Source organism: Lolium rigidum, chromosome 7 (assembly GCF_022539505.1).
Source record: "Lolium rigidum isolate FL_2022 chromosome 7, APGP_CSIRO_Lrig_0.1, whole genome shotgun sequence".
Lineage (NCBI taxonomy): Eukaryota > Viridiplantae > Streptophyta > Magnoliopsida > Poales > Poaceae > Lolium > Lolium rigidum.
The window spans coordinates 292,712,394-292,728,869 of record NC_061514.1 but is presented as its reverse complement, the minus strand read 5'-3'; the positions used below and the strand labels follow the sequence as shown (position 1 = coordinate 292,728,869).

Genomic DNA, 16,476 nt, shown 5'->3' with positions numbered 1-16,476 from the left:
TCTTGGTTCCTTAACTTTCGGAGGTTAGTGGTATACCCGGTTTGCGTTAGACTACGAGGCAAATAGTATGGTGGATCATCCAATATGAGAGAAGGAACTAATGCATGATGATAACCCATATGCTTTTCTAATATTCATTGCTCCGCCGACCAATTGCAACTCGTGGTTGTTGCTTTATCGAGATGCTGCAATGATCTCGAGGATTTCTTTGGTGATGTGTCCATAGTTGAGAAGTCCATCTTGGAGAAGGAAGGATATATTACTTGATAATCACTAAAAAATTCTCTTGGCTAAGATGTCTGGTTGCTAACTAAATGAATTGATGGTGAGCTACATCGAGCTTGAGACATTCAAAAGTCTCGGTCTTGGTAAAATTAAGGGAAGATATTCAAAAGGAGTGTAAAGCTTTGCAAACTTCTACATGGCATTAAAGATTGTTCTAGGTATGTTCTAAGTTCCACTTCATTTTAAATATATTTCTATCTTTATTTTACTTCTCCCCCATGGTTATTTCCATTGTACTGGGTGATAATGTTTAGGATCCTGAAAATTATTAATGTGTCTGGAATTTTTTCATTTTTGAATAAAAAAGTTCCAAACTTTAGGGTTCGGCCGACGTGCGTGCCCAGTCACTATTATGGATCTCGCAAACTATAACTTCATCTCCCAAACCTCTGGTAACCACCCTCCGATCCAACGTACCCGATTCGTTCTCGTGCGCGTGAGTTGCGATGCTAATGCATTTCATCACCCTACCCCTCGTTCACTTGCTACAATAACGTGTCTATATGATCATCTTACTACCCGACATGCTACAGTCATCTTTTGTGACGCCAGAAGCTCCCACTCCAACCGTATCCCTTCCCTACACAATATTGGACCTCCGACCTCATGTCCGTTGTGTTGTTCCCGTGTCAACTCATGAGCTCGAATGATGAACAAACATGGCATGGTGTTCAAACCGATGGCGAATCCATGAACCACAACTGCGTGAGCTTTAGCCTAACTCTCACGAGATGTTGGTCCGGAGGTGGTGTATATGTCGTTCTTCTTCGACTTTATTGATGGGAGGCGATAGATCTTTGTCCAAGAAAGCATGGGGACGTCCCCCGGTCGACATGCCACATCGACATGTGCCTCGCTCCTTACAACATGCCTGTTCATCGAGTCACAAAACCTCGTTGGCGATGTTGCTTTTTTGGGTCTTGCAATGCTGGAGGCTCGACGTCTCTTCCAGTGTCCATCTCGGTGGCGCTGGAGTTGTGCGGCGTCTGCTGGCTATGGTGGTTGTAGGAAACCCTAGGGGTCGTTTTGTATTTCTCGATCATTAAGAATTTTCTAAGCTAATTCAAGATAATTATTTTATCCCGGTTTGTTTTTTAGTTTCCACACGTGTTACTTCGTGTAACTTGTTTTTCAAATAATTAAATATATGGTTGCTCTAAAAAAAAACACTCACGAGATGGACCATACGATTTTGTTTCTCATGTGTCGCCGAAACAAACTTGTATTGACGGATATTGGGCGTCAAAGAATGTTGAGACAAGAACACATTTTCCTTCCTATGATGATGAACGGGAAAAAAAAATGAAAAAGGAGAAAGAGGCCAAGATAGTCACAGAGAGGAGGTGGGTCGAGTTTTATAAATGGGGTCCACGGAGATCCAGATCTATCCACCTCCTGAAACAATAAAAACACACACAGTCCAAACAACACTGCTAAAAACATCAGAGGACAAACCCGGTACTTTTTCCCTAAACACCCCCGCCATGTCCTCCCCATCACCAGCGACCCCCTCTTCCCCGCGAAAGCCAAGCTGAGCAGCAGCCAGCTTATAGATAGAGAGATTGGGGTACCGCCCGAGGGGGAAGGTGCGCACCACCCTCAACTCTACTAGCATAGCTAGCTAACCCTCTTCGCTGCCACCCACGACCGCGCGCGAGCTCTGCGGATTCATGGAGCTGCTCGTCTCCGGCTCGACCGTACTGTCTAGCTAGTTCTGCGACGAAGGACGAGGAGGAAGGAAGAAGAAGAGGGGGTGTGAGGTTTGCTAGGTTGGTTCTCGCTCGAGTTTGTTCGATCGGCGCGCGGCATGGACGCCTACGAGGCGACCAAGGTGGTGTTCGCGCGGATCCAGGGCCTGGACCCGGACCACGCCGCCAAGATCATGGGCCTCCTGCTCATCCAGGACCACGGCGAGAAGGAGATGATACGGCTCGCCTTCGGCCCGGAGGCGCTGCTGCACGCCGTCATGGCCAAGGCGCGCAAGGACCTCGGCCTGCTCCCGGGGTCGGGGCCGGGCACGCCGACCTCCGCCTCCCAGGCAGGAGGAGGACACTCGCCGTTCATGCTCTCGCGCCAGAACTCCGGGCGCGGCGGCGGCGGAACGGCGCCCTCGCCGCTCTCGGTCTCCTCGCCGTCCTCGTGGGCCCCGCCGCCCGTGTTCTCGAGGAGCAACAGCGTGAGCAATGGCGCCGCGGAGGAGATGGCCGGCGTCAGGGAGGAGCTGATGAGCCCGGCCAACGGCCCGCCGTCGCCGTTCTTCGGCGGGGACTCGCTGATCCTCGACGAGCTCCACCTGCAGGACCAGCTCGCCTTCCTCAGCGGCGACGGAGGAGGGCGTCAGCTCCCACAGTTCGACAACGGCGAGTGCCGAAGCCCGGGCGCCAGCGACGGCGGGCTCTTCCCGTACGGCGGCGCAGGGTGGGCCAACGGCGGGCCGGGGCACCGACGGAGCGCGTCCGTGAGCGAGCTCTGCTTCGGCGGCAGCGACGGCCTCGGCTGGAAGCCGTGCCTGTACTACGCGCGCGGGTACTGCAAAAACGGCAGCGCCTGCCGGTTCGTGCACGGCGGCGGCCTCTCCGACGACGCGCTCGTCGGGGCGAAGATGGACCAGGCCTCCATGGAGCAGCAGTGCCAGGACTTCCTCCTCCGCTCCAAGTCCCAGCGCCTGGCAGCCGCCGCCGCCGCGTTCCCCTACTCACCCACCGGCTCGCTCCCTGGCTCCCCCTCCGCGGCCAGCAAGTGCTTGAGCTTGCTCCTCCAGCAGCAGCAGCAAAACGAGAGCCAAAGGTAATTTACCACCTCCGAGCTCCTTGCATGCCGCTCTCGTTCGTTTCTACCAGCAGCAGGCAGGCAGCCAACGGTTGCTCCGATTCGCAGGGCCGCTGCCGCGGCGGCCGCAGCAGCGCTGATGCTGGGCGGCGACGAGGCGCACAAGTTCATGGGCCGTCCCCGGCTAGACCGCGCCGACTTCGCCAGCTTGATGAACCCGGGGTCCCGCCAGATTTACCTCACCTTCCCGGCGGACAGCACCTTCCGCGAGGAGGACGTCTCCAACTACTTCAGGTACTCCACCATGCTCGCTCGCAAGCTCACTGCAGAGCATCCATTGCTGAGCTTCACCGTGATTAACCGTGCTCTTCGTCTGAACCATATAGCATCTACGGCCCCGTCCACGACGTGCGCATTCCCTACCAGCAGAAGCGCATGTTCGGGTTCGTCACCTTCGTGTACCCGGAGACGGTGAAGCTGATCCTGGCCAAGGGCAACCCGCACTTCATCTGCGACGCCCGCGTGCTCGTCAAGCCCTACAAGGAGAAGGGCAAGGTCCCCGACAAGTTCAGGCAAGCCACACCTAACCCACGCCCATCTTTGCCTGCCGCTTGCTTCCGGCAGCAGTAATAACAACGACACCCATGACTAATTACTTGTCTGTTGCTTTACAGGAAGCAGCCGGGCGTGGACTTCTCCGGCTGCGGCTCTCCCACCGGGTTGGACGCCAGAGACCCCTTCGATCTGCACCAGCTCGGTTCGTCATTGTCACATTCAGTTGCCTGATGCAATCTTCATGCTCGCTGATTTGATCAGAATATGTGTTGAATGGGAGCTGAGATTTTGTGTTGGTTGGATTCAAGGTGCGAGGATGCTGCAGCACTCCAACAGCGCCAACGAGATGCTGCTGAGGAGGAAGCTCGAGGAGCAGCAGCAGGCGGTGGAGCTGCAGCAGGCGATCGAGCTCCAGAGCCGGCGCCTCATGGGACTGCAGCTGCTGGACCTCAAGTCACGCTCCTCCGCCGCAGCAGCACCGACTCCGATCGGCAACCCGTTCAGTCCCAAGCACACCGCTGCCGCCAGCCCTAACCAGTCACCGCCGGATTCTGGTAAAGACTTCGTGCGAGCGACGGACAACACAAACCATATCACTTGTCGGAACAACAACAGATGCAGTGTTGCTAATGTTTCTTGCGCTGATTTCGTAACAGTGGGAGAGCAAGGCAATGGCTGCGGCTTCCTCTTCCCTCACAAGGCGGTCAACGGAGCCGATAAGGATGAATCCTCCGGCGATTCCACCAGCCCTAACACTGACAGTGACCAAAGGTGGAATTTAACGCTAAACAAATCACAATCATCATCGCCATTTGTTTCCTTTCATTACACTTAGCTTTCATCCAGCAGAGGGAGGGAAGTAAACATTTCACCAAACTCAACCTTTTAGCTCCTCATGTTGCTATGTGCAGCGCGGAGCATAACCTGCCGGACAGCCCGTTTGCGTCGCCGACCAAGGCCGCCACGTTCGCCCGTGGCCCTTTCGCGCCCACTGAGGCCGAGATCTCCGCGGCCACCGCCTCGACCGGTTGCAACGCCGCCTACATCGGCATCGGCAATGGCGTGAGGAATGGCACTAACCATCTCCTGCCCCCTGCATTGGACATACCCTCACCAAAACCATACTTCTTCCCCATGTCCAGGTATGCTCAACACTAGCCCCATGGCATCTACTACTTCACTTTTAATATTGCAAATTGCAGAATGTATCTGGTGTACCATGATTGATTTGCTGAAAGTATCATGCATGCAGGCTGTCCTCCGATCACGGCGCGATCGGGATGTAAAGTAGGCCCTGAATGGAAGTGAGTAATACTACTACTACTGCCTAATCATAGTAAGCACCTAGTCTTCCATCCCCTTTGCAGAGTCCGTCTGAAACACCATGCTTCCTAGTAAAATCATGTGCTTTTTTACCTGTTGGAATGGAATGCATGATGGTGTCTTACATTCTCTTTCTCCTTTGCGCAGGAATACTAGCAGCAAAGAAAAGAGAATAGTGCACAATATACTAGGAAAGAAGAGTGAAGAAGTTGCAGCATAGTTTTAGTTTCAGTCTCGTTTTTCTTTCTTTCTTTTTTCTTTCTTTCTTCCCCGTCTCCTCTCCAAGTTGATGGTACCAGCACATTACTAAACCACAAGAGAGAAGGAAAACAAGAACAGCAGCAGATCCCCCAAGGCTTTAAAAATACAGTGCCACATACAGTAGGCCCCCTATTATTACTACCAAATGCATTAGTTACAGTTAGTTAATTACCACTGTTAGTACTACTAGTACCAATACTACTACCACCACCAACCCCACATTGATGTACCAACACCACCACACTACAGCCACTACACTAGTTATGTAGCAGCAGCACATTAGGTGTGATTGATACAATACAATGTAACAGCAGCAGCATACGCTAGTGCTGTGCTCGCTGTATTGCAGAACAGTACAAACAGAGATACAAGAAGTGACAGGCAGGCATAGCTAGTGTGCTGTGTTGGTGTATGTATAATTTCACAACATGAATGAATGAATGAAGATATGAACAAATCAGGTCAGTTGTACACTAGGCGTGTCGATGGGAAATGGGGAAGGACCACTCCTTGGCTGCCCTACACCACACCGTGCCGCTGCCGGCGGTAGGGAGGGGTGTCAGCGTTGGCCGTGGATCGTGGTCCTCCTCTTCCTCGGCAGCACATTCAGCTCACTTCAGAACATGTTTTCTGTTCTACTGTTTTCTTCTATCTTTTTACCGTTTCCTGTTTGAATCTACCCTGGGTGATCTCTGCTGAAGTGCTGTTGCTTTCCTCCGTCGTAACGACGCACTCGGTAGACGAGACAGCGATGAGATGGAACGAGCACACACATACCGGCAGGGTGGAGATGCTTTTCTCAGGATGCCACCGCGACGTGTAAAAAATATACTCCTGCAACGGATGCCCACGCCGTCCACATCCGAAGATCAAACGAAACTGATGCGAATGCGACATCAGAATTATCATTACTATACTGAAGAAGATAAAGAAATATAAGGGGTACTCACAATTATTCCCCTGGAAGATGCCGAGTACGATTGCTAATCATGTCAGCGCGCGGCAGAAAGATTTGAGTAGTAGTAGTAGTAATCAGTGGCGATGATCGGAGGCGGCCGTGGTGGCTTTTGGGGATGGGATTGGTGGCGGTGCGCTCCGGGCATATCGCTCTCCGGAGGCGGAAAGGCGCCGCGCCGGATTGGACCGGGAGGCTCCAGATGGCTGTCACGGAAAGTGCGTGCCGTTCTTGGTTGCTTTCCGTTTGCGATTAAAGCTAATTTGCATGGAATAATTGTCGTTATGATACTTTTTTTTGTGCTATCGAATATTAGTGCCTAATTGGTAGGCATGGTCCATACGGGTCGGCTCGAAAAGTTTGCTATGTAAAAGATCGACATACCTAGCCTAGTAGAAAGAACATTGGTTTGAAGGTAAGTGACACAACTTTAGAGCACACAAGCGCCAGATTAATTGATTGGGGTAGCGCCGCATTATTTTTTTTTCTTCAAATTCAAACATAAACTTGAAATTCTTTTTTTAGGGTAAACTTGAAATTCTATTCATATTTATTACTATATTTTACAATATTTTGAATGAAATACAACTAAATCTATTGACGTATATCGCCGATTTTGCGGTAGTAGTACTCGAAGTAGCGCCAGTCATCATCGCTCATGTTGTTCTTCCCGTGCCGATCGGCCAGCTCGTCCTTCACGACATCGTTGACTCATGCATTGCCATCTTCATTAGTGAGGTCAACGAGGGGCATGCCACCGTCGCTTATCGACGCACGGTGGTCATTCATCTAGTCAGTGTACACCGCATTGTAGCGACGCGTGCCCTCTAGATTGTTGCTGCCGGTGAAGAGGCGCTACTGGCAGAGGTACACCACCATCTTTGAGGCGCCCTCCACCTCCTTCGGCTCCGGCTTCTGGGCATGCATGTTGGTCTCGGCATATGCGGATTGTCGCGGCTCGCCGATCACAATGCCGCTGAGGACTGGAAGTGAAAAGACATTGTAGCTAGTTTTGAAAGTAAGAGTATCGAATCACGGAGAGCTATTTAGTTAAGATGTTTATGCCCCTTGTTACTATCTACGAAAGGATAATCATAAGCTGCACTTAATCTCAAGTAAGAGTATTTTAAATAGATTTGTCTTGTGTGTAAAATAATAACTGAAAATAAAAGTAAACAAGAAGACAAACGCGATGTAAGTAATAACTAAACTGTTGTAAGGCCAAGTGTTTTGGTGGAATGTAGGATCCACCGCTAGCATTTATATTACTTATGATTAGAATAAATCTATGTCTTTCTTCATAACATGTGTAGGGAGAGCTCCATAAAAAAGGGGTCACGGACAAGCCATCTGATATTTCATCCCGAATAACCACTACAATGATCGTAAGCAAGCCACTCCAACCCTCAAAATTAAGGGTTTCCCCATGGATATTGACATGAGCTTAATGAATATCTCCTTACCCTCGTTGACCATATAAATAGCACGCCGGTACGTTATGTCACTTTGCACCATAGATACTACCATATGTCTAGTGGTAATTCCCTCTCTAGTCCCAAAGGAAAGTACTAGATGGTTGACATTATATAACCATGAACCAAAGTTATAGCTCACCTTATTTCATGTCATAATATTGCTAGGGTTTCTCCATCTCCCCAAAAATAGGGTAAACTACTCACTCATGAAAGTAATAAACAACACAATCATATGCATATAAAATGAATACGAGTGTATGGATGAATACATGTGCGAATACACAATATCAATTGGAATTACAACAAGATGGAAGAAAATGAGATGGGAATGGTGATCGTGATGGAGATGCAGCGCCTGATGTGGGATAATGCCTTGGCCTCCAATGCTTTGAGGAGCAGCAAGGATGATGCCCTTCTGCAAGTTCGCCCTCCAGATTCCTTCATGACATCAAGTTTCGACGAGTTGTGGTGTCTTTGAATGTGATCTCAGTTCCTTCTTCACGAGGTGAAACTATTTGATGAGACGAGGTGGCCGTCACATGGTACGGGCACACGGTACGGGGGCTTCCCTCGTAATGATGGTCGTTAACCCTACTGCAGTTTCTTCCCGCTTTGCCTTTTCACCCAGGTGTATGGAAAATTATCTCAATGACATTTATCACTTTATGTTTAATATAACAGCTCCAAATGATATGTTTAGCAATATCTTCATAGTTTGGGATCCTGTGGAAACAAACATAAAAGTTGCGCGCGAGCGTTGTAAAATACCAAAAACCTAACACTACACATGCAAAACACATAAGGTAAATCTGCTTAAAAATGCACTCATCAACTTTCACAAGCTTGGACTATTGAGTCTTGATCGTCCCCGAGCAAGATAGTAGTTTAATGGACACTATCATCATGTTCATGAATCTCCAGTCGTTAAAATACAAGAGGCATTTGAAGCAACAATTATAATGTCACATATAGAACCACATCATGAGCTGTTGCACTTTCACATCTCAAATGAATTAGAGGCTTCCACACCTTTGTAGTTTGTACCAATAGTTCATATGAGGATAAATTATTATCATATCATAGGATCATCAAGTTCAAGTTCAACCGGAAGAGTTTGTGAGGAGCCCTCAAACATGTTTAAGACTCGCTCATTCAAGCAGAGCATGAAGTAGTTCATAGCTATGGTTTGAGCATGTACCTCAACTTGTACCCGCTCTATAATTTTTTTAGAGCACTTTGTTTATCTAATTATCATCACCTTCATAATTCTTTGGCTTATCTTTCTTTTTCAATGAAACAGATGATTTTAGCATACTATAAGAAAATATTCTCATATCATATTAGTACTATTAGTGTGGAAGACCCTAAAACTCTTCTCGACGAGAGGGCAACTATCTCTATGTCCTTGTGCTGGAGTGCCAACGGAGGTGAGCGGAGGCGGGCCCATGCAACCACAACGACGTCTTCATTCGCGACGATAGACACCACAACCTTAGTAGAGTGTCGGTGCCGTCAGCGTCGACTGATGGGCCGATGCTAGAAGCAGAGATGCAGCGCCCCACCGCTTGGCTCCCGCACTCGCTTCATCTTCATCGTCTCGTAGCACAAGGGCAATGTGCATCCTCAGAGATGCACGACTTCGATCACGGTAAAGACTACGAGGACCTCGCCGCGTTCACCGACGAGGAGTGCGTCGAGGACAATGAGGGGGACAACATCGAGACTCCCTTTGAGGAAGTGGTTCTCAAGTAGGAGGCTTCAGTGCCACCATGCTACAAAGAGGACGCAACCTTCGCCCTCGCCACCGAGGAGTCCATGGCTGCGGAGGAGGTCAAGTTTCTATGGGAGGTGCAGCATGATGTTGCCCGGCTCACTGCGATGGTGGTGGAGCACAACGCGTCGCTGCCACCGTCTGCTGCAAGCTGCGTGGGAAGGGCAGATGGTTGCACAACCGCCTCCACCGCAGCACATGCCATCGACGTACCCTGTGTGGCCGCAGTAATCATCGCGCCCACCTAGGATGAGGACAATGAGCAGGTGGCAGGTTGTCGACGTTGCTGCAGGGATTGCGCCAACCATAACTAGGGTTTAGTTTTTAGTTTTCTTTTCTTTTATATGTAAATTATCTTTGAATGAATGAAATCTTTCTAAAATTTCGCCTGGTTTTAGTTTTCATTTGAATTTAATTTATTTAATTTTTCGGTTAACGGTTGATAGGCCGTGTCTTGGGTGGCTGATGCTAAAATTCACTGTTTTACCTCTGTTGCCCGGTGAGCGCAACTTCTTGCCGGTTGTTTTTTAAGAAGACAAGATGCCGCGCGGTAAACGCTCGTTTCACCGTGGAACTTGCGAGCGGAGGAGTGAAAAGCTAGTCAGGCCGACGCGGACAGGATAGGCAGGAGGTAGATCGGCGAACGCAAAATTCACCCTAGGGTATGGTACGGTGGATCGGACGAAGCCGAAAGTTCAAATGGACGCGGACCCTCATCCCCATTGTGTCAGAGCAGGCCTGCACGCCCCACGTGTCCGTGCGTCCTAGTTCGCTTTTACCGAATCATCAAATCCGAATATCCAAGTATCCAACCACTCCACTAGGACTCTACTCTTTGCTCCGCGTAGTAACTTTTTTGAGTTTTGCGCGCGCACGCGACAAGCGATAACGGGTGGCCTATGCTAGGCGTCCACGTGGACTGCACGCGTGATTACCGCGGTTAAAAATCGGTCCAATCCAATCCAATCAGTTCTCGTTCCTGTTCGTTCCCTTGTGTCGCCCGCATGCACGTGGGGCGGGCAGCTCGTGGCTGGGCGTGGACCGGTCAAACGCCCTGATTACAGCGAAAAGCTGAGGGTGTAATGTGCAAAATTCCGTTCCTGATTAGTCAAAGCATTGGCCAGATAGCCGATGCACCGCGGCTGTTCGGACCATCTTGCTCATATAATGATGCTGGTTCAATCGCAAATAATGAATCCAGACAGCGCCCCTGTTGGCGAGCCTGCGGCGGTGCGGGCCAGCACGGCGACACGGCCGCGAGTCCAGCGCCCACCTTCGTTCTCGCGGTGGCAGCTTGATTTGGCAAAGCGAAACCAGGGCGGTTTTGCTTGGGGGACGTATCTGGTGCAAACGAACAGATTCTGAAAATCTGAAAATGTTGTTCTGCACCACTGGATCGTGAGGGAACGCTCAGATCGAGCATATCCACCACTTTCGCACAGAAGTCCCTTGAACTATAGCACAGAGCCATCCACCTCTTTTTTCCTCTCATGGTCGCGTTCTTCAATTCTGAAGTTGCAGCAAGATTTGTTGTCGTCGGCTTCGGCTTCTCCGACGACCGCCTCCCCCAGCAACCTCTAGTGGCTCCTCCCGACAAACTTCGTTTGATTCTGCCAAGGCTGGAGGCATAGATCTGTCAACAAAGACACTAGATCTTGGTCAATATTGGATCTTGGATTCCCCTTTTCTTGATTTAGAGTTTGTTCAGATCTCTAATCGGTTGTATTGTCCCGTTCCTGGTTGTGTACTTGATATGTGGAATTCGAGTTCTAAGTCTGATTCAATTCTTCAGGAGATGGTCCCATCGACCTAACCCATGCTTCCATACGTCAAAAGCTTCAAAATCGAAGCATCATGTTGGCGAATATGTCAGTTCACGGGGGGTTTCTAGGAAACATGCACCAAGTGGTTGGTGGAGGATGAAGACTCGAATCTGACCCTTAGAGCAAGATCCAACGGCTAGGAACTGAAATTTTCAGATTTTCAGGATCTGCCTCATTTTCACCTGATATGTTCCCGTTTTGCTTGTATGGTCTCTCCTCCATCAGGTATGTATGCATGCATGATCCGCAGATTTGCGCCGATCGCGGCGCGCGTGTAGGACTACCCTACACGGACGAGGACTACCCTACCGGCCCGGCGCCGTGGTCGAGGACGGAGGGAGGGCCGAGCTGCATGTGCGTCCATGTGCTGCCGCTGCTGCCCATCTCCACCTTGTCCCCTTCCCCTCAGATGCACTACCGTATGCGTGTGACCCTGGGTGCGTATCTGTAGCTGTATCTACGGATCACTCACTCAATAATACTCCAGTGTCAGTCCTCACTCGCTCTCGCTGCATGATCCATCGACCGTATCCGTACAGTGCCGTGCCGTTGGATCGGGCACGTAGCTGAGCTGCATGCAGGTACAGCTTGTTGATGGAGACGCTACGTCTACGTAGCGCAGGACAGAACAGATCCTCAGCGTAGATACAGCGACTGTAGATGCGTGGAACTGATCTGATTATCGGATCACCACCGTGGACGTGGAGCCGGCCCGACCGGCTGGTGCTGGAATCGTTATCCGGAGTGGATCACCAGATCAACCAGGTTAACCGGATGATTAGGTGCGCGTGCAATGCAGGAACCGCCAATTAATGGCAGAGCGATCTGCGCCCCACTGCACGGATGGTTATTAGTACTCGTGCATCGCCAGGCTTGAGGGAGAAATTAATTTGGTCCGGTTCCATGGTGGGTGGTGGTGGATGGATGGGGAATGTGCGCGCGCGCCCGCCCGGGAGACCGTGCTGTGCCGGCCGGCCGTCGTCTCCGCCGTGGAGGCTTCCTTCGGATGCACGCACGGCTGTCCCGACTCCCCATCCGCCGGGGTTCGTAGAGATAGAAAACACAGACTCCGTCTCACTTCTCAACGTCCATGGACCATGGGTTCCACGGATCCATGGACCATGGGTCCGTCTCACTTCTCAACGTCCGTCCGTCGCCGTGTTTTTCTTGCTTCTGCGCCGCATGTGCAATGCTGCAGCCACGTCTTGGGCGCAGATTAAGCTCACATGCGCATTGCACGGTTGCTAATTAATTTTGCAACCTGCTAGAAGCGTTCTTGTACTTGGCATTCAGCATTGTGTTGCAAAATGATTTGGCTCACACAATTACAGCCACATCTAGTATTATTACAACCAGTTGGACATTCTTTTATTTTTAGGGGGAACGGTGGGCCATTTAGTTACAAAGGATTTAAGAATAAAAGTCCATACAGGAAGATTAGAGCCCCGCTTGGTAAACCCAAATGGGCCTGATAAAGAAGACAAGCAGGTACTATAAAGAAAACATTTGCGATACCCTCTTGGTGTTTCGCAAAAAAAAAACCCTCTCGGTGGGCTGTTCAAAAAAAAAAAAACAATGCACTGAATCCTCCCTCCAATGGGCCAGCAAAAAAATGAACATTTCTTTACACCAACCTAAAAATAGGTTCTTTCTCTCAGAAAATTAAAAACTAAATTAGGCTAACATAAAACAATCAGTTTATTAGAAAAAGTTAAATTTAAGATGTTACCATAAGAAGTTACATGTATAGTTCGGTGTTCATGTCGTCAGCCGTGAATGTTGCTCAAGCTTTTGAGAAGAAAAAAGTATTTCAACTCGACGAACGATATAAAGAACATGCCCGCTTTTCAGGAATCAACAATATACATCAGATAAGACATATAGGTTTCCCATCATGGGAGACATCCATCCGATAATAGAAGATAAATTTTACAATTTTTCAATAAACAACATGTGTATACCGTCTAAGACACACATAGCACATAAATAATGTTGCAAGGGCAATGAAAATACTCAAACATCTACGGCTTAGATTGGTGGGGAACAAAATGAGTAACGAGATCAACAAGTTTTTGAATAAAGAAAGACCTATCCAAGAGAAAGTATTACACCAGTAATTTCAACCCGACAAACTAATTTTTAGGCTCCACGCGCGTTGAAGTCACACTTGCACACCCATTTTTTTAATTTTTTATTTGTTTGAAAAAACACGGTTAGTTGTGCAAAACCTAGATTTGATATTTGAGCCAGTGGTACATCCAGTGAACGGATCAACACTAACCCACATACACAAGAAAATTAAAGCGAGGACGATAGCCAAGACGATACAATCAGTACTGCGTGGTATTGCCTACCTAGAAAACAGTTGGGTAATTTGTAAGTAAGCACTTATGAGGAAGACAAAGAAGAACTTTCAAATGAGTGCTCCACATGATTGGTAAGCACCGTTGATGGTATGCTCCATCTTCTCGCAGGTCTTGATAAGGCGATGTGTATGCTCATCTTCTCTTGAGCCTTCTGGGAATCTAGATTGGTAGATGGACACATTGCGGTCTGATGCTTTGGAGAAGCGGAGGGGGTGGAGAAGGCCAAATGAGGAGATGGGGAAATGTGTCTAGGGGTGGGAGGGGACAGTGGAGGCCATGTAGACTATCCCTGCTAGGGAGAGGAGGGGACAAACAATTTGATGGATACGATCCTTAGCCGAGAAAACGAGGTTGACACATATTCATGGGAATACAACAAAAAGTAGTTAGTGGGAGGCTACTGTTTAGGGTTAGGGAGACCAGCCCAATACGTAAAATCAAATAAGAGTAAAGAAGACAAGACTGAAACATAGTACCTCCGTTTCAAGGAATAAGGCGCTCTCGTTTTACGAGCTTTTTATTTAATCAAGAATTACTTCAAATAGATAAAGATTGTTTGTATGAAATTAGTATTATTAAAAAGTGCTTTTCAATACGAATCCAACGATACTATATACATATAATATAATCAAGATTTTGTTACTCAACTTTTATGGTCAAAGTTCGTCTTGAAATACGCATGCGCATTATTCCTTGAAACGGAGGTAGTACTAGATAACCAATACGAATCAAGAAAATATGGACATATTTACAATCGATTAGATAGAAGGAGAATTTTAATTACAACAGCCCCGCAAGCGGGTCAGATGACAAAGGGTCAAAAAGAGGAGCTAAGAATGCTAGGCTACAATCCCATCTCCGGGATCTTGGGTGTGCGCGTACGCCCTCTGAGCAATGTCCTCCTTGACAAGAGCCGCCACGGCCGCCGACTGCAAGGCGGTGTTCTGAAACACCCGTCTGTTCCTCTCCTTCCACACTCCCCACATGGAGTAGATGATCGCACCGCTAGCTTCCCGCTTCTTCTCCTTTGGAAGATAGGAGATCGTCTCATCCCACCAGTCGTTGAGTGACTTTCCACCAGGTGGTGGTGGGATGCCGATTGTCCCATTCCAAGCGAAGATTTGCTCCCTGACGGAGGTGGAGAAGTGGCAGTCCAGAGTGAGATGCTGGACCGTCTCATGGTGGATTTGGCACAGCTTGCAGATTGGGTCATGAGGCCAACCCCGGAGCGCCAGGTTATCGGCCGTGAGTGCCTTGCCATGCAGGGCAATCCACGCGAAAAACCTGCATTTGGCCTCGGCATGTCCTTTCCAGAACTTGGCTGAGCGGAGGGAGCACAAGATCCCATGAACTGGTAGCGGTATGCAGAAGCCGTCGTGTATATGCCTGATTCCGTCCATCTCCAGCGAATCAAGTCCGGGTGTGGCTACAGTGCCACCCCCTGCATGGTGGTCCATAGCGCAATAAACTGTTGTAACTGTGCCATGGTCGATATGCGCGCTAGGGACCTTATCCAGTTTTGCTGGTGAAGCTCCTTCTGGACCGTTCTCCTTTTCCTAGTGGCAATGGTGAAGAGGTCCGGGAATTGGTGGCGCAACGCACCTCCCAGCGTCCAGTGGTCATGCCAAAAGAGGCACTTGGCCCCGTCCCCAAGCGTGATCTCCGTGGAGGCACGGAAAAGTGCCATATCTGTGTCGTCGCAACGGTTCTCCGTCCCGATCCATGGCCTGTCGGGGTCAGTCCAAGCGTACCACAGCCAGCGGAGCCTCATCGCCCGCCCAAACCTCTCAAGGTCTAGGACGCCCAGGCCTCCAAGCTCCTTTGGCCTGCAAACTGTGCGCCAGTTAACCAAAGGGTGTGGCCTCGTCCCCGGGGTCGCCCCCGGCTTCATCCAAAGGAAGGATCTCATGATCTTTTCAATCCTCCTCAGCACCCATACAGGCAGCTTGAAAACCGCAAGGTGGTAAAGCACCATGGAGGAGAGGACTGATCTGCAGAGAATCACCCTTCCCGCCCTTGTGAAATGTTTTCCCCACCAACCAGCAAGCCTCTTTTAATTATATAAAGATTGAGACAATACTATCATCATGGCTTAAGAATATATTGTTTGATTTATCTTTCAAAATTGCATCTGATATAACTCATTTCTAACAAACACTTTGCCCTGCCTGATAAAATCGCCATCTGTTCTCAGATCAGCTATTACCACCTATGCTAATTAGGAAATCAAGTCTAAATGAAAAGGACACATACACTGCAACAATTTAATCTAGAGGTGCCAATATTGAACTCTTGACTTTCTCCTATGTTTTTTCCCAACCTGAAACAAATATGAAAATTAACCTAGTAGATAAGGTTCTGTTTGGTCTACTTTCAATCACAGAGGTTTGGCAAAATTGGGGAGGTTAATTGATGAATAAATTAACAGACTATTAAACTAGAGGTGAGTTTAATTATAACTTCTGAGATGGGGTTGCCTACTGACGTAATTGTTAGATTATTTGTTAAAGCATTGAAAGTGTTGGGAAGTGAACTGCTAGATAAATAAACACCATTTTGTGAATTTTCCAACCAAAATTTGAATTCAAAATAGCGCATATGAGCAAAAGTTACCTTCTCCCTCCGATACCTACAATTAGCACACGAGTGAATCCAATAAAAAAATCATGTGAATAACTTCAATTGGCTCAGAAAGCCATTTGTTTTCAAAACACGCTTTGTTTCTTGTTTTCCAGATACCCCAGAAGAATGTATCTCTAACCCTACTGTCATGTTTTTTACTCTTAGTGCCAAAACTGTTCAGCCATTCTGTTAAGCGATGTTGAGTGCTTACAAACATGCATTTCAAGTCAGCTTATAACATCCTATTTCAAACAAGCTGGCCAACGGACAT

At 48.7% G+C, this 16,476-nt stretch overlaps 1 protein-coding gene across 2 annotated transcripts; it reads left to right on the top strand.

Annotated features, from left to right (window-relative positions):
* Positions 1-1,710: 1,710 nt before the first annotated feature.
* On the top strand, positions 1,711-5,265 carry LOC124676779 (zinc finger CCCH domain-containing protein 53-like). 2 transcript variants are annotated; one of them, XM_047212810.1, is made up of 8 exons: positions 1,711-3,072; positions 3,163-3,348; positions 3,441-3,626; positions 3,729-3,811; positions 3,918-4,380; positions 4,521-4,751; positions 4,862-4,913; positions 5,080-5,265. In XM_047212810.1, the coding sequence occupies exons 1-7, from the start codon at positions 2,093-2,095 to the stop codon at positions 4,893-4,895; spliced, it is 2,163 nt and encodes a 720-aa protein (XP_047068766.1). In that variant the 5' UTR covers positions 1,711-2,092; the 3' UTR covers positions 4,896-4,913; positions 5,080-5,265. The 2 variants fall into 2 exon arrangements, 1 of the variants encoding a protein (XP_047068766.1); XR_006993796.1 differs by having other exon boundaries at positions 1,712-3,072; positions 4,862-4,945.
* The last annotated feature ends 11,211 nt before the right edge of the window (positions 5,266-16,476 follow it).